Here is a 26,560-nt window from a genome sequence, read left to right on the forward strand (position 1 = left end):
TCCCAGATTTATTTCCTTATTTGTGACTTGAATTGTTTCAGCTTTTGCCTTTAGGAGCCCTTTCAGGTTGGGTCTTGTGTAATTTTGATGTGTCCCATTATTTATACTATGAGAATTTTACATTTCTCCATAAAGCTCATCATAAGTAACATATAATGACTGTCTTTTGTAAAGCACTCAGCATATAAGTTAAATTACTGTGAAGATGATGTTAAAGGTTATCAAAGCAAAATATCATTCATTACATGTAAATTGCAGGTGTTAAGGCCATGTACCGGAAGAGAGCAAGTGACAGACCATAAGTGCTTCTCTAGGCTCAACCATCTTCAGTTTTTATCCAAAACGTTATCACCATTCAGCAACACAGTGAAGCCACTTGTGTCACGTGACGCCATTGGAAGTGTGATAGTTCAGATACTTTCTATCTTCTAAATGCATTATCTACTCTGGTTGAAATGGCAGTTCAGTGGGACGAATATGTGGTTTTAAATACAATTGTATTTAGTATCTCTAGAAATATCCATGAGATGAATTCACATAATTTGAAATATTGCATATGCTATTCTGTTAAAAATACATTTGTATGAAGGAGGCAGGATGAGGAATTATATATGTATTCATGTCAGCAGCTAGGCTGGAATCTTGATTTTAACTTCTCTTGTGCTGGTCAGAAAAAGTTTCTCAAAGGAAAATGAAAAGACAATAGTAATAATTCAGAAGAACTAAACAATAAGTTAAAAAAAGAATGTTCATTTGTAATTTAGAGAAACTTAAAATGAGAAAAAAATCTATAGCTTTTTGAACAGAACTGACAAAACTTGGTTTGGTTAAGGCATTAAAATTAGAGATAATTCATGAGTTAACAAAACAAACTTAAGTCTTTCTTTTGTGATGAAATGATTAATTTGTCCTCAAAGAAGTACTATGTAGGGCTGTGGCTGTAGTTCAGAGGTACTTTTCTAGCATGCATGAAGCCCTAGGTTCAAGCCACAGTACTGCAAAACTGAATTTTAAAAAGAGTATACTTTGAAACAGACTAAGATTCAAAACCTCAAGTGATCTGTCTTCACCATTGTAAGGCCAGCAAAACAATTCAATGAGAAGACTATCTTTCCATATGGGACAAAGAGATGATCAAGATTAAGCAAGGCATAAGAAAAGATGATGGTTTCTTTCCCCTCCCTTCTTTCCTTCCTCCTTCCATTTTCTTTTTCTTTCTTTCTTCCTTTCCTTTTTGTTGCCAGTCATGAAGCTTGAACTCAGGTCCTGGGTGCTGTCGCTGAGCTTTTTTTTTTTTTTTTTTTAATCAAGGCTAGTGCTCTACCCCTTGAGCTACAGCTCTATTTCCTGCTTTTTAGTAGTTAATTGGAGATAAGAGTCTTATGGAGTTTCTTTCCCAGGCTGGCTTCAAACCACAATCCTCAGATTTCAGCCTGCTGAGTAGCTAGGATTACAGGCACAAGCTACCCACACCCTGATCTCTCTCACTTTTCTTTTTTCTGCCCTACAGAGTTTAGGTGCAGTGGACTCTGCGCTATCCGGGGAAGTCCGGCTATGGTAGGTCTCATCAATATGTTTGATAACTTTTGACTCAGCTTGGAGAATGCATGAATCAGCCAGCTGAAAATCATTAGCCTCCTGAGTCAGGCCACCACAAGTCTAGCTCAGCTATTTCCATGCAGAAACATGATTAGTCTCTTTCAGGGGCTGCATGTCTTTGAGAAAGGATTAGGATGATTCAGTGACCCTGTACTTAGCAAAAAGAACCATCATTGGAATCGGACAGATCCCAGACAGACTAGTTCTTCTGGATAGGTTCTAGGGCAAATTGCTCTAGTAATAGTGGGTTAAGCCAGATCTCATGAGTTGCAGCATTTATAAACGGTAAGATTGTATCACCAGGCTTCATTGCCCTGATTAGACCATGATATGCCAAGACATGCAATGAGTGAGACACTAGGGTGCCTGGCACAAGTCTAATTGAATATTCATTCCTGCCTGCAACAGTTTAGATTCTTAATCTCCAGGTTCTTTAATCTCTTCCTTAGAAGTCTGACATTGAAGTCACCACACCTTCCATCTCAGCAGTTGTGTCACGAGCCTTCTGTCCCTTGATTAGTCTCCTGTTTAGATTGCTTTGACACACATTTGATCTCTTGCTGCTAAGTCTCTGACTTTAGGAAATTGTTCAGCTAAAGAAACAGTTATAGTAACATTTTTTCAACAGAAACTCTAGGACATGACCAATTTACAAGCATTGTCCAGTGATCTTTTTTTTTTTTTTTGGTCCTGGGGCCTGAACTCTGGGCCTGGGTGCTGGCCCTCAGCTCTTCAGCTCAAGGCGAGCACTCTACCGCTTGAGCCACAGCGCCACTTCCGGGTTTTGTGGCGGTTAATTGGAGATGAGTCTCACGGACTTTTCTGCTGGGGCTGGCTTTGAACTGTTATCCTCAGATCTCAGCCTCCTGAGTAGCTAGGATTACAGGGGTGACCTATAGGCGCCTAGCTCTGTCCAGTCATCTTAGATGAGAGATGGAGACAAGCTCTTCACTGGGTAGCGGTGTCAGTTATTGTCACATTTGGGTGCATTAACCCTGTCTCTTCTATTTTCAGGGGCCAAATGATCTAATTTCTTTATTGCCTTATACTTCTCTGTGCCTGAATGCATCCTATCGATTTCATTATCTCTTTCCACCACCAGATGGTGGAAAGGGAAAAGGAAATAAGAGGCTGATAAATGAATGTGGGCCCAGGCGGAGTAGCTATGGCTGAAAGGTGTGGTGGGCAATGCACCCAGAAAGGAGCTTGTGGGTTATCCACAAGCAATTCCCACGAATTCCCTGTATTCATTTTAGCACCCAACTCAAGGGTCCGTTCTCCAAATCTGGGGGCTAATATGGCACAATGATGCTTGTTGGGGGAAGAGTCAGCCCTTATCTCGGGATTCCTGGGACTCTTAGAGACTGAGAACATTCCTAAGCAATTGAACCGCACCTGGACCAGGCACTGTGTTAATGGGCTTAGGAGGATCCTGTGAGAAGTCACCTAGAGAAGTGTGTCCCACGGACACCCGTTTGTCCTTGTTTGTCCCCTTCTCGTTCCATCACCTCCGACAAGCAAAACTCGCACCTGGCCTGCCGGCGTTCCCACGCTGCGCTGAAGGGATCCTTTCTCCTTCCGCAGCAGCCCCCCTCAACGCAGGTTTGTTCTGGATTGCCTCCAACCCACCCCGCCGACTCCCCCCCCCCCCCCCGTCACCTGTTACCACTCAGCACAGCAGGTGTTCTGCCCTTCTGCATCCCTATGACTTCCCCTCCCCGCCCCCCCGCCAGTCTGTCCTCTACTTCGCCTCGGTAGCTCTCCCCTCCGGATCCGCCCCTTTTCGCCTTCTTCTCCACGTGCCCCTCAACTCCGACGCCCCCTCCCCCTGCGGACCCCCAATCTCTTTTGGTCTCGAGGAGTCTCGCGGCATTTCCCGGGGCGTTAGCGGAGCCTCGGCATACAGACGGGGAGGTGGTAGGGGGGTGGCCTCTCGGAGCTGGGGGTGGGGGTCCTCCAGAACCAACAGTGAGGAGGACGTTGGAGCGCCTCTGCTGCAGAAACGCGCGGGGGAGCCAGGGCGGCCCCGCCCCTCTCCGGCCACTCCCCTCTCCGGCCCCGCCCCCGCCCCGGCAGCCGTGCGTCCCCTGCAGGCGGAGCCGCGGGAGCATCGCAGCGGCGGCGGCGGCGGCGGCGGCAGCGCTGAAGAGGAGGAGGGGAGACTAGGCAGCGCGGTAGCGACTGCCGGGCGCTGTGCTGGGCGGCGCTTTTTTTTTTTTTTTTTTTCGTAATTTCCACTCACGGAGAGCAGGAAACCCGGTGCAGCCGGGCGCAGCGGGCCGCGATGCAGCAGCAGCAGCAGGAGTCGCCCCAGGGCAGCAGCGGTAGCAGCAGCAGCAGCAGCAGCGGCAGCAGCAGCGGGCGGCGCTGAACCCCCACCGCCGCCACTGAGGAAGAAGCCCGCCCAGGCGCCGCCGCGTTCTGACGCCCGCACCCGGATCCCCGCGCCCCTCATCCCGGCGCCCAGAACCTCACGCCCGCCTCCGCCAACTTTCAAGCTGCCTCGGCGGCCCGACCCGGCTCGGCGCCAATGGGTAAGTGGGGGGGGCGCCAGAACCCGGGCGTCCACCTCAGCTTGGGGGGCGGCGCGCCCATCCCGGGACCACTGAGCCGAGAAGGGCGCCACGGAGCAGACCTGGGGCGGGGGACATCGCGAGGGGCGTCCTCGCCCGCCTCGCGCGCTCCTCTTCACTCCCACTTGCCTCAGTGTCCCCAAGGAGTCCAGACGCGACGCTGATGGGAACCCGTGGTGGGGGGGGGTTGGGTTGAGGATCGCGGGGGCTGGCCCCGGGTGGCTCTGGCTGAGGGATGCTGGGGGGGGTGTGGTTGGATTTTCGGGTGGGCGGGGAGAGTTTGGGTCATTTTCTCACCCAAGTGCACCCTCCTCCGTGCTGCAGATGCAGGTAGTGAGACCCAGTGGGCTCTGGCCTGGCTTGGGGCTCGCGGTGCCCGGCTGGCCTTGCTTGGGGGAAGCTAGAATTGGGGTCTCTGGGGGAACTAGGCTGTCTTGGCTGGGAACAGGAGTGAGCTGGAAACGCCCCAGAACCGGGCCTGCCGCACCATCCCAGGGTCCTGAGCTGTGGAAGCCCCTCCCTCTGCCCTCCCCTCCCCATCCTCCGCCTGGTGCTCTGGCCCTGACTCCCTCCCTGCTTGTCTTCCTAAACCCTTTCTCCACTCCATGATGCTCAAAGGTACTTCCCCTGGCCTTAAGTCTGCAGGGCTAGGGAACTGGAAATGTTCATGGAAGCCTTGATTTACTGCGCAAATATCAGTTTCAAGTAGACAGCTCACATTAGGACCCTTGAGTACCAGTTGGTATAGACCTTGTAGTATGGAAACCACCTTGTTGCCCAGAGTACAGGCACTTTATTGGGCAAAGGACTTGTGATTGCCTGGGCTTGCTAACAGCCAGCTTTTCTTCTTTATGCCTCTAGCATATTATTTTTGGGTGTTTCTAGGCCAAGCGTAGGAAGCCTGCACATTATAATCAATCATTATAAAGTGAGACCTTTCTGTGTTTAGGTAATGGGGCTTGGGTATACCAGTCGGGTGGTGAGAGGTGAGCAGTCATAGGATGCTTAGGAAGACAGAAGCTCTGGAGGACAAGAAGTTAAACAATCAGTTGTTGATAGATAAAGTTAAAATCTCCTTTGTAGTCATTTTCCAAAATTATTTTCCTTTTCCCAAGTGGTGGAATTCCACATTTAAATGTCACCCTTTTGCCCTTCTGGGATCCCTGTATCACTCAGTCTAAATTCCTTCCTGTTACCTTTTCTCATCAGACACTTTTTTCTTGGTTTAGTGGCAGTATTATGGCTGAGAGTTTGTTTAATATGTATTTTCCTCTACCAGGAACTCTACTATCATAGGGACAGTGCTGTGTTGTACCGGTTGCTTTGGTGCCTGGCACAGAGCAGGCCCTAAGTAAATATTTGTTGAATGGATAAAAGAATGAGGGGCATGAAATCTTCCTACTTGGTGGAAGACAACAAACACAACCTAAACACAGCACTCTTGTGTTTTGGTCCCTGATAAGATGACTTATTTCATTGGCAAAAGTATATACTTTAAACCTTACATCTCACGAATGGATTGCTTTCTCCTGAGGTAACCAGAAATGCTGTGATGATCATCTTTCATGTTGGGTGGGTCATGCATAGGACGTTACATACAGAAAGAAGTGAAATCCAAATGTGTGCTCTCATAGCCAGTTTTCTTTGTGGATCTCAATGGGAAAGGGATGGAGTCTCCTTTAAGAAGAAACAGACCTGTTTATCATTTGGATCGGAACTGTTTTCCATTTTTTAGATTCTCTTTAAAAAATGAGAGTTCTTCCTCATTTCAAAACCTTTTCAAGTGTTCATCTTTTTCATTGTAACCATAACCTGGGGAAGGGGGGCAGCAGTGGATTTTTATTTATTTCAGGAGTTAATACTTACAGGTGTGAGGATTCAAACAAATGTCTTGTAATTCATGAAAATGTTTAGAGTAGGATTTAAGTTACTTGTAGTAGTTTGTGGGTAAAGATCACCTGTTCTTAAAGCATCCCCAGCATTGCGTTTGGGATGAAGTACAGGTATTTATTTAGCAGCTTATTCTATAGCACTTCCCATGGAATATGACCTGGTAGGGCTAGGCTTGTACATATCACAAGCATACCCTTTTCCCCTGAGACTTGGTTTTCAGAAGATTTATCTGATTTATCAATTTGATATACTTGTGTTCTTGCCTGGTCTGATAATGATTTTTCTGTTGCTGCATAATACAGTGAAAGTGTATCAGAATAGTCTTTGATCTGGAAAAAAAAAGTCTGAAACTCATCAAATCTCTAACCCTGAAATGAGGCTGGTTACTTACAAAATGGCCTCTTACAAAAGCCTATCAGAATGTGCCCCTTGAACTTGCTGGGAGATGCTTACAGTGCCAGACACAGGGAAAGCCTCTTATAATTAAACAGTGCAAATATTATGACCCAAATCTGGGAGCAGTGAAGGGTTTGCAAGCCCAGCAAATGACCTATGTTTAAGACTTCCAGAGTAACAGCAGAGTTTGGACAGTTTTGGTCCATGTATTCTTTCCGTGGTAGATTGCTTTATGCTAAACTAAAGCTGAGTGTAATGTGATGACTTGCACAAACAAATCTTGAGTTCAAAATAGGAGAAAGCATTCCCACCTTTATTGCGCATGACCTTTACCCCTTTTTTTTTTATCCTTCATGGCCTGAGCAAGACCTTGCTGCCATCCGGGTTGCAAAACCATGGTTGTTTCTTCTCTTACCACTTTAGTTCTTTTTGCATTATTGACATTCTTTTGACATTCTTTTTTTTTTTTTTTTGCCAGTCCTGGGGCCTGGGCACTGTCCCTGAGCTTCTTGTGCTCAAGGCTAGCACTCTACCACTTGAGCCACAGCGCCATTTCTGGCTTTTTCTGTGTATGTGGTACTGAGGAATCGAACCCAGGGCTTCATTCATGCTAGGCAAGCACTTTACCACTAAGCCACATTCCCAGCCTTGCATTATTGACATTCTTCCATCAATGCTTGCTTATAATTGTTTTAAAGTATGTAGCATACAGTATTTATGCTTGGTCAGTATTTGTTCATTTATCCATCTATCTAGTTTCTCTTGACCTCCTGACTTGTGCCAGGTGTTATTCCAGAAATGGGTACACCATGCATGCACACACACACACACACACACACACACACACACACACACACACACACCTGCCATCTCACTCTCACACACACACACACACACACACACACACACACACACACACACCTGCCATCTTGGGCTTCTCAGTCTAGTGGAGGACTGGAGTGCAGTACACATGGTAATGTGGAACTAAGAGCTATTGTAGACCTCATGAAAGCAGAGCAGAGCTCATGAAAGCAGAGTAGAGAAGGGGAATCTGATGTAGGCTGGAGAGTGGTTAGGATGATGTCTTTGAGGACATCAGGTTTGGGCAGAAATCAGAATGTTGGGTATGAATCATCACTGTCTCCCATCACCCCCTACAGGAACATACTTGGAGTTCAACTGATTTTTCTTCTCCTTGCAGGGAGAATACCCATCATTTGAGTAAGAGGGAGGCAGAGAGGCTGACTTAGAGGATTGGTGCTTGTTATCAGGTGGTTTGAGGAATGTATAAGGAAGCCAGATGATGCTCTGGATTGGATGATGCCAGGGGTACTTCTGTGATTTGATATCTTAACAAGTGTTCTCTAGAAGCAGGGAAAATGGGAGTCACAATTGGTTAAATCAGACTAGTAGGGAAGTAGCAGAGACTTGTATTATCCATGATTTGGGGACATCTGGTCACATTTGTGGTTTGGACAAGGCTTATGTTTTGTCTGTGTTCAGACATGATTATGGAGAGGCTTGATTTTTGTGTCTTATCCCAATATAAAGTGACCTTGCTTGATACTGGTATTCTCAGGAATTTTTTTGTCAGTTGTGGGGCTTGAACTCTGTGCCTGGGTGCTGTTCCTGAGCAATTCAGCTCAAGGCAAGCTCTCTACCCCTTGAGCCACAGCACTACTTCCGGTTTTCTGGTAGTTCATTGGAGATAAGAGTCTCACAGACTTTCCTGCCCCGGCTGGCTTTGAACCTCGATCCTTAGATCTCAGCCTCCTGATTAGCTAGGATTACAGTTGTGAGTCACTGGTGCCTGGCTAGGAATTGTTTCTTTCATTTTTTTTTGTTTTTGTTTCTTTTTTTTTGGTGCCTGTCTTGGGGCTTGAACTTAAGTTCTGGGCACTCTTCCTGAATGTTTGTGCTTCAGGTTTGTGCTCTACCACTTTGAACCACAGTGCCATTTCCAGCTTCTGGTAGTTAATTGGAGATAAGAGTTTCATAGACTTTCCTGCCTGGGCTGGTTTTAGATTGCCAGTTTTAGATCTCAGCCTCCTGACTAACTAGGATTTCAGGTGTGAGCCACTGGCTGTACTATCAGTTTTAGTTTTGTACTTTATTCTTTTAAAGTAGTAGATAAAGGGGTTTCAGTTGCACAGGTCAGATTATGAGTGCAATACATATTGATTTATATCATCCCTTCTATCATTCTCCCCTATAATCTTGTACTTTTGTTCAACATTAAGCCAAATAGACAACTGGAAAGCTCTACCAGGAAGGGGGATCTGGGGTAACACAGTTGTTGAGAACCAAGAAGTTGAGCTCTTCATGGGAAAGATGTAGCCCTGGAAAATACCAGAATCCTTACAGTGTTACAGAAGAGCCCCTAGTAAAGTGGTTGCAGAGTGTGATTCCCCCTCTGATCCCTGATAAATTCTGTGGCCTAAAAGGGAATCTTACTGCATTGTTGGTGGGAATGTAAACTTGTTCAACTTGGAAAGCAGTATGGAGGTTCCTTAAAAGACTCCACATAGCCGAGTGTCTGTGGCTCACGCCTGTAATCCTAGCTACTCAGGAGGCTGAGATCTGAGGATCGCAGTTCAAAGCCAGCCCGGGCAGGAAAGCCTGTGAGACTCTTTTTTTTTTTTTTTTTTTTTTTGTCGGTCGTGGGGCTTGAACTCTGGGCCTGGGCACTGTCCTTCAGCTCTAGGCTAGCGCTCTACCACTTGAGCGACACCGCCACTTCCGGTTTTCTAGTGGTTTATTGGAGATAGGAGTCTCACAGTCTTTCCTGCCCGGGCTGGCTTTGAACCGTGATCCTCAGATCTCAGCCTCCTGAGTAGCTAGGATTACAGGCGTGAGCCACCAGCGCCCGGCTCTGTGAGACTCTTATCTCCAATAAACCACTAGAAAACTGGAAGTGGCACTGTGGCTCAAGCGGTAGAGCACTTGCCTTGAGGTGAAGAGCACAGGGACAGTACCCAAGCCCAGAGTTCAAGCCCCATGACTGACCAAAAAAAAAAAAAAAAAGACTCCACATAGAGCTCCCTATGACCCAGCAATCCCACTTTTGGGCATTTACCCAAATGATCACAAACAAGGCCATACTAAAGCTACCAGCACAACTATGTTTATCTCAGCATTATTCACCATAGCTAAGATATGGAACCAACCCAGATGTCCCTTACTATATTAATGGATCAAGAAAATGTGGTATATGTATACAATGGAATTCTGTGCCTCCATCAGAAAGAATGATACCGCCCCATTTGTTAGGAAATGGAAAGACTTGGAAAAAATTATATTAAGTTAAATTAAGTCAGACCCAAAGAAACATAGGTCCCATGGTTTCCATTATTTGCAATAACTAGTATATGTCAAGGATAATCTTACCAGACAAGCAGAAAAGGTCAAAAGCTATGTACATATGACCATATAAGCGAAATGAGCCCCAAGATAGGGACACAAGAGGTTTTTTTTCCTTTGTTGCTGTTATTTTTAATGTACTTACTATGTGATTTTTTTTGTTTCTTTTGTATGTTCTTCTCCCTATGGTATAACCCCTGTTGTCACTGTATTTGATTCTGGTGTCCTGCATCTTGTATATATGTTTCTAATTTGGGGAGGGGAAAGGAAATAACAAAATGCTAAAACAAGGATACAGATTAACCCATTGTAACAATGAGATGTACAAGACACTATGTTAAAAACTTGCAGGGGGGGGGGGAGAGGGAAGGGATAGTAGGGGAAAAACAAAGGAGGGGGTAACAATGCTCCATCAGAAATGGACTCATAACCTTACTCATGTAACTGTAAACCCTCTGTATAGTATCTTTACAATAGAAAATATTAGTGCTCAGCAATCTTGATTTTTAACGTGGCTTCCAGGTGGGCTGATGTAGAATCAAATATAGAACTTCTTTGCCTTACAGATAAGCACTCCTAGCTCATTGGAGTACACAGGCATTATTTACAAACAAGCTGTTATTATAAGTAACATATAACCTTAGAGTAGGAGAAGAATGTGGTCCTAGTTCAAAACATGCTTCTTATAGCATGAAGACGGTATCTTGTTTCAGTTTTTTCAGGAATCCAGTCTAAGCCACACCTGTAACACCTGGATGTTAGTGAGACTCAGTGTTAATCATCTGGACTTACATCAGACTATCTATCCCATAGAGCATTCCTATTGTCTTTCTTTTCCCTCCATTCTTTTTCATATTGGGATTTAAAATACACTGTTAACATTATTAGGATATTTGATATTTATGCTTTCCTGTACTGAAATCTTGTATTAGTTTCTGATTGTTGTAACAAACTATCCTAAATTTGGTACCCTGAGACGTTACACATTTATCATCTGTCACTGGGATAAAATCAAGATGTCACCTGGGCTGGAGACATTCCTTCTGGAAACTCTTATTATTTTTTTATTGTTATTATTAAGGAGTTATACAAAGGGTCCTTCCAGAAACTCTTAAGAATTCCTTCCCTGGCCTTTTTTTGGTTTCTAGAGTTTGCTTGGCTTTCTTGGCTCCTGGCTTCTTTCCCAAACTTCATCGTTAGTAATGACTGGCCAGTCAGGTCTCTCCTGTAGCCTGTCCCTCTGACACTGACTCTTGTGCCTGTGTAAGACATTTACGATGACATTGGTTTCACCTGGAGAGTCCAGGATACTCTCCCCATCTGTGTCAGCTAATTAGCAACTTTAACTTCCCTTTGCCATGTAACCTAACAGAATCACAACTTGTGGGCATTAGAATATGGATACACACAATGTGTCCCACATGTCCACATCTTGATCTACATACCATACTGCCTTTTAGAGGATTTGGCTTTTCCCTGTGTTCTCCTGAACAGTTGGTTGTACTCACAGTCAACCGCTTTCTTCCTTCTCCTCAAGGTTCCATCTTTGGTTTTAAATTTAGATATTTAAATCTTATTTAAAAAGCCAATTGCTAGCCAGGAGCTGGTGACTCACGCCCATAATAATAGCTAACCAGGAGGTTGAGATCTGAGGATCACAGTTCAAAGCCAGCCTGGGCAGGAAAGACTGTGAGACTCTTATCTCCAATAAACCACCAGAAAACTGGAAATGGCGCTGTGGCTCAAGTGGTAGAGCGTTAGCCTTGAGCTGAAGAGCTGAGGGACAGCGCTCATGCCCAGAGTTCAAGCCCTACCACTGACACACACAAAAAAAGCCACTTGTTATAATTTGTGTGTTGGCCCCCAAAAGTCTATGATTTGGAATCTTCATTCCTAAATTTATGTTAATGGCATTTGAAGGTGAAGCCTTTGGGAGGCAAATAGGATTAGATGAGGTCATGAGAGTGAGGCATCTATGATGGCATTAGAGACCCAAGCTAGTATGCTTGCTGTTACCTCAGGTGATACCTTCTGACTGGAGCCTCACCTGGAGCCAAGTCAAGACCAACACCATGCTTTGTCTTCCCAGTCTCAAGAAGCATAAGCCAAGTAAACTGTTCTTTATAAGTTACACAGTCTCAGGCATTTTGTTACAGCAACAGAAAATGGATGAAGACCACTTTATGGTTATACTTTACATTTTTTTTTCTCTTTACTACTTTTTCTTGAGACTGCTCCTCCTCCCTACCTACGTTGCTCACTGAACCTGTTCTGCACTTACCAGGACCACCGTTCTCTGGCATTTCTCTGACTGTGTTCTAGAATCTGTTCACGTTAAGGTAACTTATGAATGATCAATCTCCTAATCAAAAAATACATTGTTTCAGCTATGCCTCAGCACCTTTGGTTTAACTGCACTTTGAGACTATTTCCTCCTGATTTTCTCTATTTGTTTTTAACTTCTTTTCTGGTTCTTCCTCCCCGTGTACCTCTGGAGCGTTGTTAGTCCTGGTCCTCTTCATGTATGAAGTGTGCTCTTGAGTGACCTCAATCACACTGCTGATTCTACTATCCCCTATTGATGATGGCCGAATCTCCATTCCAAGTCTTGCTTTCTGTTAGCTTAGGAGCTACTCAACTGTGCTATGAAGGTAGGCACTTGATCTTATTTGGTCATTGGGTTTCTGTTCCTGGCATACAGTAGCCTAAACATAATAGTGGTTGAGTGGATTTTCATTCATAACTTCCTAGCCCATAGGTGTGTCTTAGACCCCTCAAACTGAGTATGTTGCGAATTAAATTCAGAGTTTCTTCTCAATAGTTTCTGCCCTGCCCATTTTTGAAAAATGGGATTGGAGTTGGAACTGAAGGCCTGGTGCTTGCTAGTTAGGTGCTCCACTGCTGAACTTTGCTTCTGGCCCTTTTTATTTTTGAGATAGGGTATCATTTCCTGTCTCGGTGTGTACCTGAATCACAATCTTTCTATTTTTTTCCTACCCTAGCTTGGATGACAGGCATATACTGACACATGCAGCTTTTTCCATGAAGAGAGAGAGAGTTTGGTGGAGTTTTCTGTCTGGGCTGGTGTAGAACCACAATTCTCCCATTCTTAGCCTTCTAAATAGCCTTCAGTTGTGAGCTACTAGCGCCTGGCTACTCTGCATTCTTTTTTTTTAAGTCTTCCATCTTGTTGAGGGTACTATTACCTTTCCTGTTACTTCCATAGGTGCTCCAATGTCTGCCTTCCCTCTTACTCTTCCTCCCCCCCTCCCCCAGCCTCTTCCAATCTAGAGTACCTACCCTCCTGAAAATGCTTTAGAGCTTGAATTCCTTAGCAAGGGCTTCTGAAGCTTAGCAGCTCATCTCATTCTTTGATTGTTTGGGCCTCTGAGCCTTTACTCATATAGCTCCCTTGATTGGGAACAGATATCACTCTTCTCTGCTTTGCAGTTGTCCTGTGTTAGTTTTCTATTGCTGCTACAACAAATTACTGCAAAGCTAGTAACTTAAAAAACAAAACACCATTGAGGTGTAATCTTGTAGTTCCGGAGGCCAGAAGTTCCACATGAGTTTTAATGGGTCAATATCAGGGTGTGGGCAGGGCTTCATTTCTTCTGGAGGAGTTCACTTCTTTGTCTTGTCCAGCTTCCGGGGCTGCCTACATGGCTTCAGCCTCTGCTTCTATCTTCTCATCTCCCTCTATCTTACTGTCACCTTCCAACCTCCCTTTTACAAGGCTTGTCATGTTATATGGCACCCACTTGAATCCCGTAATCCCAGCTAACCTCCTGTTCTCAAGAGCCTTAAATCTTCACATTGCCTTTTGCTGTGTAAGGCAACCCACTCACAGGTTTTAATGGACTCAGAAGTGGACACTTTTGAGGAGCCAATGTGCAGCTTCCGCACCCCTTGTTTATTTTGTAAAGCCTGTTCTGAAGGTTGCTGTATGAAAGTATTTGTATGAAGTCTGTTCACCTTAGACCAGGGCTCCCAGATTCCTTCCCTGGCTCATTGCTTGGTGAAAGTCAGTGCCATATGTTAATGAATGAACGAGCACTCCCTTCATCCAAGTACTGTTACTACTTGCAATCCAAGACGTGGGCTGCCAGCAGTTGGCCTGCCGTTCTGTAAAGCCCCCTGGGCAGAGCACATTGGCAGGGTCTGTTTACTGACAGTATGTGGTGGCCTGTGACACAGTGGAGGACAAGAGTGACACCTCATGTGTCACACAGCTTTCACAGAGAGCTGCGAGTTTTAAGATAGAAAATTCACTCCGGGTTTGGTCCTTAACTGAGAGTGCTTCTCTCCTGCTCCTGGGGGGCACTTGCCAATGTTGGGATGTTTTACTTGGTTACAGCTGGGGAGAGGGGTCAGTTTCCTGGCATCCAGGGGGCAGAGGCTATGGACATGGCTAAATATCCTACAGTACACAGAAGAGTCCTCATCACAAAGACTTGTTTGACCTCAAATGTCTGCCAGGCTAAGGTCGAGGCAGCCTGCTCTTAGGGCACCTCTGAGGCTCATGACCACAAATGGCTGAAACGTTTCCCTTACTTTATCAGCTGACCTTGTTCTGGAACAGAAGGTGTTTTTCCGTAGCCACAGTCTTGTTTTTGTGACCGAATCTAGAAGTCCCCAGAGAGCAGGATACATCCCCCATTTTTCCCTTTGAGTAAAAGGTGCCTTTAACACAACTGTTGCCCCTTCTTTCCAGTGTCTGGGGCATTAACCTGGAGAGAGGTGAGGGATTTGGGGTACAGCATTCCTAAGCTTCTTTCTTGCAGTATTTGACTCTCTTAATGTTTTGCTTTCCTGGTGGGATGTGCTTCTGTGTTGAGTGACAGATAGATCCTGGTGATACTCATTTACTAGTTCCTGGAATGGAAGCAAGGGATGAGTCCTTTGTTGCTCTGCCCCCACGCTATCAGGTGCTGAAACAGATCCACAGAGGTATGGTATGTGATCCCTAGCCGTGGAACCTGGCTGCCTCCCAACATAGGGAACAGGCTGCCTAATTTCTTCACACACATTCGATGATGAGCTCTAGTCTCTTCCCTTAGTAAGTTTTGAAAAACAACTTTATTGACAATGTATGCTATACAATTCACCCATTTAATGTGTATTCTTCAATAGCTTTGTGTGTGTGTGTGTGTGTGTGTGTGTGTGTGCGTGTGCTTGCAAGCATACACATGTGCCAGTCCTGAGGCTCTTAACTCAGAGTCTGGGCACTGTCCTTCAGCTTTTGTGCACAAGACTACCTCTTGAGCCATATCCTCATTTCTGGGTTTCTTGCTGGTTAATTAGAGATAAGAGTCTCATAGACTTTCCTGCCTGGGTTGGCTTTGAACTTCGACCCTCAGATCTCAGTCTCCTGAGTAGCTAGGATTACAGGCATGAGCCACCAGCATGCCACTTACATTATTAATTTTTGAAGTGGTAATTATATATAATAAAATTAGTCATCTAATCATTTTAAGTGTAAATTCAGTGGTGTTAAGTATATTTATAATACTATGCAATCACCACCGCTAACTAGTTCCTAAACTTCTTAAAATTGCCCCTCCCTGGCAAGTTTTGCATATGAAGATCAGAATCATAATTTACTGGTGACTCTTGCTACTGATTTGGAAAAAAAAAACCTAGAAGCTCAAGTATCCTAGTTGAGATTTAAAAGGAATATAAGAAAAGAGGAAGCATGGTTTTCTGTCTTAAAAATGTTATAATTGCCAGACACTGGTGGCTCATGCCTGTAATCCTAGCTATTTAGGAGGCTGAGATCTGAGGATCACAATTCAAAGCTAGCCTGGGCAGGAAAGTCTGAGAGATTTTTTTTTATCTCCACTAAAACTACCAAAAAAAAAAAAAACAGGCAGAAGTAAGAGCTGTGGCTCAAGTGGTAGAGCACTAGCCTTGAGCAAAAGAAGCTCAGGGGACAGCCCAGGCCCTGAGGTCAAGCCTCAGTATTGGCACACAGCATAAGTTCTAATATGCCAGGCATTGGTGGCTCATACCTGTAATCTTAGCTGCTCCGGAGTCTGAGATCTGAGGATCAAGGTTTGAAGCCAGCAGGAGCAGAAATTTTCATGAGACTCTTATGGCCAATTAACTACCAAAAAGCCAAATGTAGAAGTGTGGCTCAAGAGGTAGAGTATCAGCTTTTAGCAGAAAAGCAAAGGGATAGAACCTAGGCCCTGAGTTCAAGCCCCAGTACCAAACACTCTCTCTCTCTCTCTCTCTCTCTCTCTCTCTCTCTCTCTCTCTCTCTCTCTCTCTCTCTCTCTCTCTCATACACACACACACAGTTCTAATCTAATCGGACTAAGTTATAGTAAATGCATGTATGAACTATGAACACCTAAAAGTATTTTGGGGACTTCAGTTTTGCTTATTCTCTAGGCACCTAGTTTCTTGTCTCTCATCCTGTGGGGGAATTTAGAATTTGCTTTTATATCCTGAAGTATGTGTGTGTTAGTTTCTTGGCTAGCTTCCTTGACAATTCCTGGGGTTCATGAAGGAATGTTTGAATCCTAAAGAAAAACACTACAACAGTCCAATCACATTCAGGGTTGACGGTGTTGTACATTGTTTCCCTTAAATTCTGTTAGGTTGCAGTGGCACACCGGGCACCTTGTTGGTTATAAGCACTTGGTTTTCAACTTGATCCTATTTGTTGCAGTGCTTGGGGATCAAACCCAGGCCAAGGGGCTTTGCACCTGCTCGGCAAGCTCTGCCACTGAGCTGCTCCATCCAAGTTTGGCAGAGGCACAGGTGTCATTTGGAAAAGTTCTCTTCAGAAATGGCTGAGTACTTCAGTCTCAACTGGTCTGGATTCTAACTGATAGAAACTTCCTCCTTATTCTTAGTCAGTCTAGGCTTGGTTCTTAACTGAGTTAAGAACCATCTTCCCACTTTTCTGTGTGTGTTGACAGAAGCCAAATAGAACAACCTGTAAAAAAAGAAGGGTGCTAATTCCCAGAGGTCTTTCAAGAAACCCAAGGCATCTGTTGAAGGAGTTGGCCTCCAAGGACAGTCTCGAACCAGGGATGGATCAGCACACACTATGATCTCTGGCCATCTCTTCTTCCTGCTCCAGTCCCCTTTCTCTGTGGCCAACTTGGACATGGGCCACACCACACAGTCTCAGACTCCTCTTCCTCCTCCCCTTCCTCCTCCTCTCCTTCTTCCTCCTCTACTTCCTTCTCCTCCACTTCCTCCTCACCTTCTTCCATTTTTTTTTTTTTTTTTTGGATCCGGTCATGGGGCCTGAACTCTGGGCCTGGGCGCTGTCCCTCAGCTCTTCAGCTCAAGGCTAGCACTCTACCACTTGAGCCACAGCGCCACTTCGGGCCTTTTTTTTCTGCTTATGTGGTGCTGAGGAATCAAACCCAGGGCCTCATGCATGCAAGGCAAGCGCTCTACCACTGAGCCACCTTCCCAGCCCAACCTTCTTCCATTTTTTTTTTGTTCTGGTACTGGGGCTTGAACTCAGAGCCTAGATGCTGTCTTTTAGCTTTTTTTCCGCTCAAGGTTGTCACTCTACCATTTGAGTCACAGCTTCATTTCTAGCTTTTTCATAGTTAATAGGAGGTGAGAGTCTCACAGACTTTGCTACTTGGGCTGGCTTTAAACTGGGATCCTCAGATCTCATTCTCTTCAGTAGCTAGGGTTATAAATGTGAACTACTATTCCCTCTCCCTCCCTCCCAGTCAGCTACTTCTTCTTTGTGAACTTTGAGGCTCCGAGAACCAGTAGGTGTCCTCCATCCCAGTGGCCTTTCTACGTGCAGGAGGACAGGTAGAGGGGAGATGCCTATTTCCGGGCCTCAGGTAAGTGACAGGCATTGGCAAGGTGCTGGCACATGTTGGTGACCCAGGAGAAGCATGCCCTGGGGAGCAGTGCTTGGGGAGGTGTGGGTGCGGTGGGACAGGATGTGGGTGTGGGTACTGTGTGAGGATGCTTCCAAAGCCATAAGTCCGAAAGCCTGGGAATGTCACAGGCTTATTTCCCTCTGATTTCTCTTGACAGAGGGCAAAGGGCTGCTGGTGGATGTGAGGTAGTCTGGCCTTTCCTGTGCTGTGGCCACTGGGGACATTCAATTCACCCTGAAGCCTTTCCATGGGGCTTCTCTGGGAGAGGAAGTCATGTTTGCGTCATGGGCTTGTTTGTACCCTTAGAGACCCTGTATTGTGTAGCTGAGTTCATAGTTTGCATTGGTGGCACTTAAAAAGTGTGGCTGTGTTTTTTTTTGTGTGTGTGGGGGACTCTCTGATGGGTTGGAGATAGCACTCCATGGGGGATGGTACAGTTGTGACATTGTCTGGCTCTTTTAGGGAACCTGTGGGTTTTTCTTTTTGAATGGAGGAAGAGATGAAGACATTGTGAAAAACAGCCACTGCCTCACAAGTTAACCCCTGAGGCCTACAGGGCTCTTGTTTTCCTGCCTTCTCTTTTGTTTTTCTGCTCTCCCTTCCTTTGTTGACTAACCTTCTTTCATCTCCCTGCCTTCCCCATACTCTGTCTCCTCTTTTCCCTCCCCTTGACAGCCCCCATATCCTGTCTCTCCAACTTCTCCCACCTAGACCCTCTTCTCCCTGATCCTTACTCCCTCCGTCACCTTACCTCCTCACCCTTCATGCATGCCCTCTCTCATTTTATGCTCTCTCTCTCTCTCATGCCTTTTCTCACTCCCACACTGGCTAGCTCGAGATCTCTCTTCTCCATCTTGTCAGTCTTTCTTTCTTTTTTTGCTCTTCTTTGCTTCATTCTCTCTCTTCTCCCTCCTCTCCCACCCTGGCTTTGTAGCCCTTCTCTCCCACATCCTTTTTCCTCTATATCCCCCCCTCCATACTTCCTCTCCTCCTACTACAAAGCGCCTCTTCTCCTTCCCCCTCTTCCTCTTCCTCTGCCTTCACACCCCTCTACTTTCTCAGTCCTCTTTATTCCCTCTCATCCTCTCATCTCCTTTACTTCTTCATTTTTCTACCTCCTTTCTTCCTCTACCCATCTCCCCTTCCTGAACCTCTTTTCTCCACAAACCTCTCCACCTTTTGGTCTTCTACAACCATATCCTCAGGTTTTCTTCCTTTAAACCTTTTCACCTAGCTGGGTGCTGGTGGCTCACACCTGTAACCCTACCTACACAGGAGGCTGAGATCTGCAGATCGGGGTCCAAACTAGCCCAGGCAGAAAAATCTGTGAGACACTTTTATTTCCAATTTGCTACCAAAAAAGCCAGAAGTGGAGCTGTGGCTAGAGTAGTAGATTGCTAGCTTTGAGCAGAAATGCTAAGGGACAGCAACCAGGCCCTGAATTAAAGCCCCATGATGCGGGGAGGGGGGGGGGAGGGGGGAAGGAGAAGGATTGGGATGGGGGGGAGGGGGGAGGCTGGGAAGGGATGTGAAGGGTAAACAAAGGAGGAGGCTGCAATGCTTGGTAAGAAATGTACGCATTATCCTGCCCATGTAATTGTAACTCCTCTGTACAGTATGTTCACAAATAAAATTAAATTAAATAAAAAAAGTCCCATGATGCGCTTTCTCTCTCTCTCTCTCTCTCTCTCCCTCTCTCTCTCTCTCCCCCTCCAACTCCCCCTCCCTGTCTCTCCCTCACACACACACACACTCACACACACCCCTCCACAGTTTCTCAGTGGATACTATCTCTTTTACTCTATGAAGAGTTCTAGAGCCAATGAAATTACCATTTGTTTTGTGCAGTCTAAAGTCAAGCTGACACCCAAAGTAAGGTTGCAGGGATGTGTGGATCCCTGGAGAAGAGCTAACTTGGGGAACATCATCCTTTGCCCCTGAGGGTTGTGTCCTGTCTCATGGGCAGAAAGAGCCAGGGAGTGGGATGAGGCAGGTCTGCCCTGTACATAGCCAGCCAGTACATCACAACCTCTCAGTGATGGCAAGAACTCCGGGCTTAAAACCCTTCCAGGAGGGTATAGAGGTATTGATCTCTGACTAAGGAGCTGGTTACATTCTAAGGCAGTGTTTAACATTCTAGCTCTAATACCATTATATAGTGGCTGTATTACAGAATTTAGAAAGTGGGAAACAGAAGAGTGTAAATTGACCATTTTCTGTAGTTCCTTAATACAACCTCTGATTCTATTTTTGGTGTATTGTTTATGCTGGTACTGGGGCTTGAATTCAGGGCCTGGTGTTGTCTTTTAGCTTTTTCACTCAAGGCTAGCATGCTACCACTTGAGCCACAGCCCCACTTCCAGCCCTTTTCTGGTTAATTAGAGATAAGAGTCTCTCAGACTTTCCTGTCAGACTTTGAACCGTGATCCTCAGATCTCAGCCTCCTGAGTAGCTAGGAATAGAGGCCTGAGCCAGCTGCCCATCTCAGGTGTATTTCTTTTTTACACTTTTTTCTTTGAATTAAAAACATTATAAAGGTGATGTACAGAGGGTTACAGTTTCATAAGTAAGGTAATGAATACATTTCTTTCTTTTTTTTTTTGTTTACAATATTATGTCTTCCCTTGCTCTCTCCCTGTTTTTCTCTCCCATTTCCACCCACAAGTTGTATAGTTCATTTTCAACATAGTGTCTAGCAAGTACCTCTGCTGCATTTATTCACCCTTTGTCCCTCCATTTCTGTGCCTCCTCCTACCCTCCCAAAGTCAGATAAATGAACAAACAGGACAAAAATAAAAGAAAACACAACAATAAAGAAAAAACTTCTTTCAGGCTGGGAATGTGGCTTAGCAGTAGAGTGCTTGCCTAGCATGCATGAAGCCCTGGGTTGGATTCCTCAGTACCACATACACAGAAAAAGCCGGAAGTGGTGCTGTGGCTCAAATGGTAGAGAGCTAGCCTTGAGCACAGATAGGCTCAAGGACAGTGCCCAGGCCCTGAGTTCAAGCTCCAGGACTGGCAAAACCCCCAAAACTCTTGTTTCTATTTCCTGGTTTTAGGCTTTTTATTATAGTCCTGTTGGTATATGTTCATGTGAATACATATTTATGTATCATATGTATAATACATACCTATATATTTCTGAACTTCCTAGCCATCTTTAAATAGCTGAATATGAATTTATGCATTTTTTGACAGTACTGGAGTTTGAATTCAGGCCCTCACCCTTGCTCAGCTGGTTTGTTCATGGCTAGTGCTCTACCATTTGAACTATACTCCTAGCCTGGCTTTTTGCTAGTTATTTTGAAGATAATATCTCATAAACTTTTCCATCCTAGCTGGTTCTAAACTGTAGTCCTCTGAATCTCAGTCTCCTGAGTCACTGGTGTTTAGTTTACAGTTCATGCAACTTGATTCATGTAACCACTTTCCTGTATTTTAGCACTTAAGTTGCTTCCATGATCTTCATCAAGGGCATAAGGTATGTGCATGAGAGAAGGAGGTAGAGGGAGATGAGAGGAAGAGGGATCGCTGGTTTCACACCTGTAATGGAAACTACACGTGCTGCCTTCATGTCTTCTAGCACTGTGCATACCTGTCTCCTAGCACTGTTCCTATTTCATGGTTTATACTATTTTGTGATAACTAAAACTGGTCTTGGTCAGTGGAGGATGGAAGCACTGGGGTTTGTTTTTTTTCTCCTTTCTTTTTTTCCTCCCTTCTTTTGCTTTGACCAGACTGGTAGTTCATTTTCCATAACCATAGAGAGAGCTAAGATCTGAAGTGTCTCCCTATTTGGCTGAGATACATGCCCTAGTTCTGTGCTAGTAAGTAAAGGGTCATGGCTATAGTAATCTCTTTGTGGTTTCTAGCTTAGCTTTGTATCATCATCATATACTCTTCCTTGAAAATTATACTTAAGAGCCTAGTATGGTGGTATATGTCTATAATTCCAATGTTTGGGAGACTGAGGCAGGAATGGAGGATATTAGAGTTATAGGCCACTTTGGTTGATAGAGCAACTTTAGTCCAGTTTGGACTACAGTGAGGCTCTACCTAAAACTAAAAACAAAGAAAAAACAAAGAAAAAACCTTGAAATACTCTTAAGCTTTAAAAGGTTAAAACTTCCAGATCCAGCACGGAAAAGTCATCTTGAAGGCAGGCATTTTTTTTGCATAGGTTTTGTTAATGGACAGCATTGTATAAAAAGTTGGTTCCTTAGCTACCAACTAACTATATATCAAATCTCAGATTGTGCAGCTGGCAAAAGAGTTAGTTAAATATTTATGATGACTTTTCAGGGTCAGAGTTTCTGTGAAAGTTCTAAAATTCATGATAACAGATATATTAGAAAACATTACTAACTAATATATACTATATTCTTCCTTTTTTCACATTGTGAACATAACTTTATTTGAATTTGTGGGGCGAAAAAAATACTACTGTTTATTGGAATTCAATTCAATTCTACGTGTTTATTGAGTGCTTGTTAAGTATAAGATCTGAGGAAGTATAGCCAGAGGAAGTCAAAGATATCTAAAAGTTTCACTCAATGATATATTTTACTTAACTTTCATTTCCTTAATTGGGAGGAGATTGTGGTGTGATAATTTCAGGATCTACACCATGAAATAAGAAGTTAAAGCAGAATACCTTTGAGAAACATCTGTTTATCCAGAAAAAAAGGGAAAAAAATGAAGATTTCAAGAAAACCCATCAAGTGAGGGAAGAAAGCTTTCTGAGATAGAACAAAGTCTAGTCAGTCTCTGAAACCCCCTCATCTCTGGGGGTTTAGAGAAAGACAGAATAGGTTTCTTAAATGACTAATACTGAAGTTTCACCCCACAAGGGGAAAATATTTCCCAAGAGTCCCTATATTTTGCCTTCAACTCTTTCATGTTTATTAGCTTTTATTTATTTATTTCATTGTGGTAATATACTCACAACATAAAATTTTATCATTGTAATCGTTTTACAGTGTTCAGTTCAGTCTTGTTAAGCACATTCCGGTTGTGCCATAGCGGTCATTACCATCTCCAGCAAGTTTTCATATTTCCAGTGTCTCACTGTAGTCACTCTGCTTTCAGTCTCTGCGAAGAGAACATGGTTACTTACTGTAGCTACATCCTAGAGGCAGAATGACACAGTGTTTGTCCTTTTGGGACTAGCGTGTTTCATTCAGCATCACGTTTGCAAGATCCATTCTTACACTAGTGTGGGTCAGAATTGCCTTCCTTTTTAATTACCTTAAACTATGTAATAATAATGCTACTTAAAAATCAGTCTTTTAACTAGACCTGAGCTACTTTTGCTTCTATCTCATTTACAAGTATCAACCTGAAATGAATTCACAAAGAAGTATAAATGAACCCATGGAAGTCCAAATCATCACTGGTAGACATGTGATGGTTTACTTTAAAGATGAAGTTGTTCATTGGTACCTTGACCGCTTGCTTTGGTGTAGCCTTTGGTATAGATGTGGCTCTCTCATCTTTCTTCTGTGTTCCAACCACTGGGAGAATCTTTTTTTCATATGGTTTTTTCAGAGGCCTTCTGAGCAATGCCTCATCTATGCGTCTGATCCTATAAAATAATATTTATCAAATTGAAAAAAAAAACAGTTCTGAAAGCTGTTGTGATATTTGATGTTATGTGAACAGCATCAAGTGTCATCCTAAAAGTACTTGGTTGTGGAACCCATTCCCCAGAGCAAGAACTTAAAGCTGTGTGAGCTGAGGCTCTGGCCTTCCTTTTTCCATGTCCTAAAGAACAATTTCTTAAAAAAAAAAAAAAAAAAAAAGGAATTTTTTTTTTATCATTTCCATATGTATCTCTTAAAAACATGTTGTCTGGTTTTGGTTGGTTTCAGTTTTAGCAAAGTGGGATTGAAACCACACAGAGACTTGTGACTTGGTTTTTGTCTTTAATTTTGCAGTTCATTTATTTTTCCTGTCGGGTATCCATTGTTTACATGCGACTGTGTATTTGTCCTATCTCTCACTGATGGACTTTGCATTGCTCCTAGTGTTATGAACAGACTTCCTTTCATTATTCTTACACGTCTCTTTTTTATTATATTATGATTGTTTATTTATTTATTGAGCCACAGTGCCACTTCCAGTTTTCTAGTAGTTAATTGGAGATAAGAGTCTCATGAACTTTCCTGCCCGGGCTGGCTTTGAACCGCGATCCTCAGATCTCAGCCTCCTGAGTAGTTAGGATTACAGGAGTGAGCCACTGGCTCCCGGCTTATTTTTTATTATTTTTAAGTTGTTGTACAAAGGAATTACCATTCAACAAATCTGTTTATGAATGTAATGCATTTTGATCGATGTCACCCCTTTCGTCATTCTACACAGTCCTGGGTCTTGAACTCTGGGCCTGGGTGCTGTCTCCTAGCTTTTGTGCTCAAGGCTAGTGCTCTACCACTTGAGCCACAGCTCCACTTCCTATTTTATTGTGTGTGTTTTAATTAGAGATGAGAGTCACAGGGATTTTCCTTCTTGGGCTGGCTTTGAACAGTAATCCTCAAATCTCAGCCTCTCAAGTAGCTAGGATTACAGGTATAAGCCACTAGCACCCAGCTGTGACATGCATTTTTTTTTTGTGGTCCATGGTGCTTGAACTTTGGGCCTGGACACTGTCCTTCAGCTCTTCAGCTCAAGGCTAGCACACTACCACTTGAGCCACAGCACCAATTCCGGCTTTTTCTGTTTATGTGGTGCTAAGGAATTGAACCCAGGGCCTCATGCATACCAGGCAAGAACTCTACCACTGAGCCACCTTCCTGGCCTGACATGCATTTTTTAAGCATGCATAGCAAGGTGTTATTTTGTTAGGTTTTAAGTTCTGGATTTGCAAAGTGTTTATAACTGGCTTATGTTCTAAATGAATGGACTAATTAATGAGTGAAGAATATAACATATTCATGGAAGTAGAGAGCATATGAATATTTAGTTTTAGAACATCTAATTGATTTTCAGAATGTATAATCTGAGAGTGCAGACATTACTGCTGCCCCATTCCCAACAGTATTTTTTGTCCTAGATCTCTTGAGGTACAGGCAAACTGCTGACACAGAGATCCTAAGGTAGAACAGCTGTCTACTTCTTTCTCAAGCTTTTGTTTGCTGATCATAGGACTAACTAGTCAGGTTGGCCAAATGCTTTGCTCTATGAGAGGTCGTTGGGGACCAGTTTCCTTGGCTATTTTTGTCTGGACTGACCATGGCTCCTTAACACCGTATCTACCCACCAGCACATGGCAGCCTCTCTTTTGTTAAGGAAACTGCTTACCTTACTTGCAGCCATACTCTATGCCAAGAAAACGCTATTTCAAGAATGCAGCCACAGTCTCACACCTAGCTGCAGGGGACTTAGTGGAAAAGTGATTTTTAGCTAGGCAACCATGTTCCCAACATAAAATACAGGCGGGGTAGTTATTTGTTCCCAATTGTTTCCCTAATAGATGACTGACCACAAACTCTGTGGCCTGAAGAACACAGATTTATCTTTCAGTTCTGGAATTCAGAAGTCCAAGATGGATTGATACTGTTGAGTACTTTGTGGAAACGCTAAGGGACCATCATTTTTTCTTGTTTCTTTCAGCTTCTAGAGACCACCTTCATTCCTTGGCTCAGAGCTGCTTCTTCACATCACTCCAACTCGTTTTCCTTCATCACATCTTTTCTGGCTCTTCTGACTCCTTTTGTCATTTACAGACCATTGTGATTACATTAGGACCACCCAATTAATCTAGAATATTCTGATTTCAAGATCCTTATTCAAATCTGCAAAGCCTTTTTTTGTGATGTTGATGAACACATTCACATGTCCTGGGAATTTGGATGTGGACATATATGGGGGCGAGGGAACATTTATAGTTCTCAAAAAGAGGAAGGTAAATATTGGTACTGGAGATAATTATCCGTGTCTGCTAAATCATTTGACTACATTTTTGCTAGTCTTATGACTGGATATATTTAAGTTGTAAGAGCTGGTGAACTTACTGAAGACAGGACTTTGTTCCTTGATACTTGGTGATTCATGGGGTTCAAATGTCTAAATATTCTCCCAAAGCAAACCACACATGTGCACACATGCATACACACATATTTGGTGGTATTTGAGTTTAAATTCAGGGCCTTGTGCTAGCTAGACAGCAACTCTACATCTTGAGCCATAATTTCAGTCCATTTTGCTTTATTTTTCAAATTAGGTCTTGTGTCTATGTCCTGGTTGGCTTGGACCATAATCATTCTATTTATACTTTCCACATAGCTGGGATGGGTATGTACTACTTCTACGCTTAGCTTTTATTGCTTGAGATGAGGTCTTCTTAACTTTTTTTGTCCAGGCTGGCCTTGAACTTCATTCCTCCTGATTTCCTTGCTCCTGAAAAACATATTTCTGAAGTCTATATTCTGACTCATTAGTGACGGTTTCATCTACTGGTCTCCTTTGCTACATTAATTTTATGAAGGGCATTTCCAAGTACATTTGTGCTCATTGTTTACCTTAGAGAAGCTAAGAAGCTGACAGCATCACGCTGATAATGACATGGTGTTTAGTAGGATCCTGGCACATAGTAGTCATTCAAATGTGTTACAAATAAAAAAGAATAACAAAAGCCCACACTACCACACTGAATCTAGCTATCTTGTATGTGAAGACCCCTCCTTAGACAGTTTGTGCACACAATAGGTAGATTAATTCAAATCAGCTTTCCTAATACCTTTGAGCCTTCAGCTTTTTTGGGTGTATGTTGTGGGAATGAAGAGCAAACTTTTCCTTTCCTTTTTTTTTTTGTGTGTGCTCGAACTCAGGGCCTGCGTGCTGTCCCTGTGCTTTTGTGCTTAAGGCTAGCACTAT

The 26,560-nt window shown here is 43.9% G+C and overlaps 1 protein-coding gene across 6 annotated transcripts in view; it reads left to right on the plus strand.

Annotated features, from left to right (window-relative positions):
• The first annotated feature begins 3,843 nt into the window (after window positions 1-3,843).
• Sh3kbp1 (SH3 domain containing kinase binding protein 1) overlaps window positions 3,844-26,560 on the plus strand; it is a 334,803-nt gene continuing 312,086 nt past the window's right edge. For 2 of the 6 annotated variants that reach the window (XM_070040765.1, XM_070040763.1), the window contains exon 1: window positions 3,845-4,133. In XM_070040765.1, coding sequence (XP_069896866.1) covers window positions 4,130-4,133 — 4 coding nt within the window. In that variant the 5' untranslated portion in view covers window positions 3,845-4,129. Of the gene's footprint in view, window positions 4,134-26,560 lie in introns of all 6 variants that reach the window. The other 4 variants (XM_070040767.1, XM_070040766.1, XM_070040761.1 and 1 more) reach the window with 3 other exon arrangements.

Source organism: Dipodomys merriami, unplaced genomic scaffold, assembly GCF_024711535.1.
Source record: "Dipodomys merriami isolate MVZ:Mamm:240054 unplaced genomic scaffold, mDipMer1.0.p SCAF_3, whole genome shotgun sequence".
In the NCBI taxonomy this organism is placed as follows: Eukaryota; Metazoa; Chordata; class Mammalia; order Rodentia; family Heteromyidae; genus Dipodomys; species Dipodomys merriami.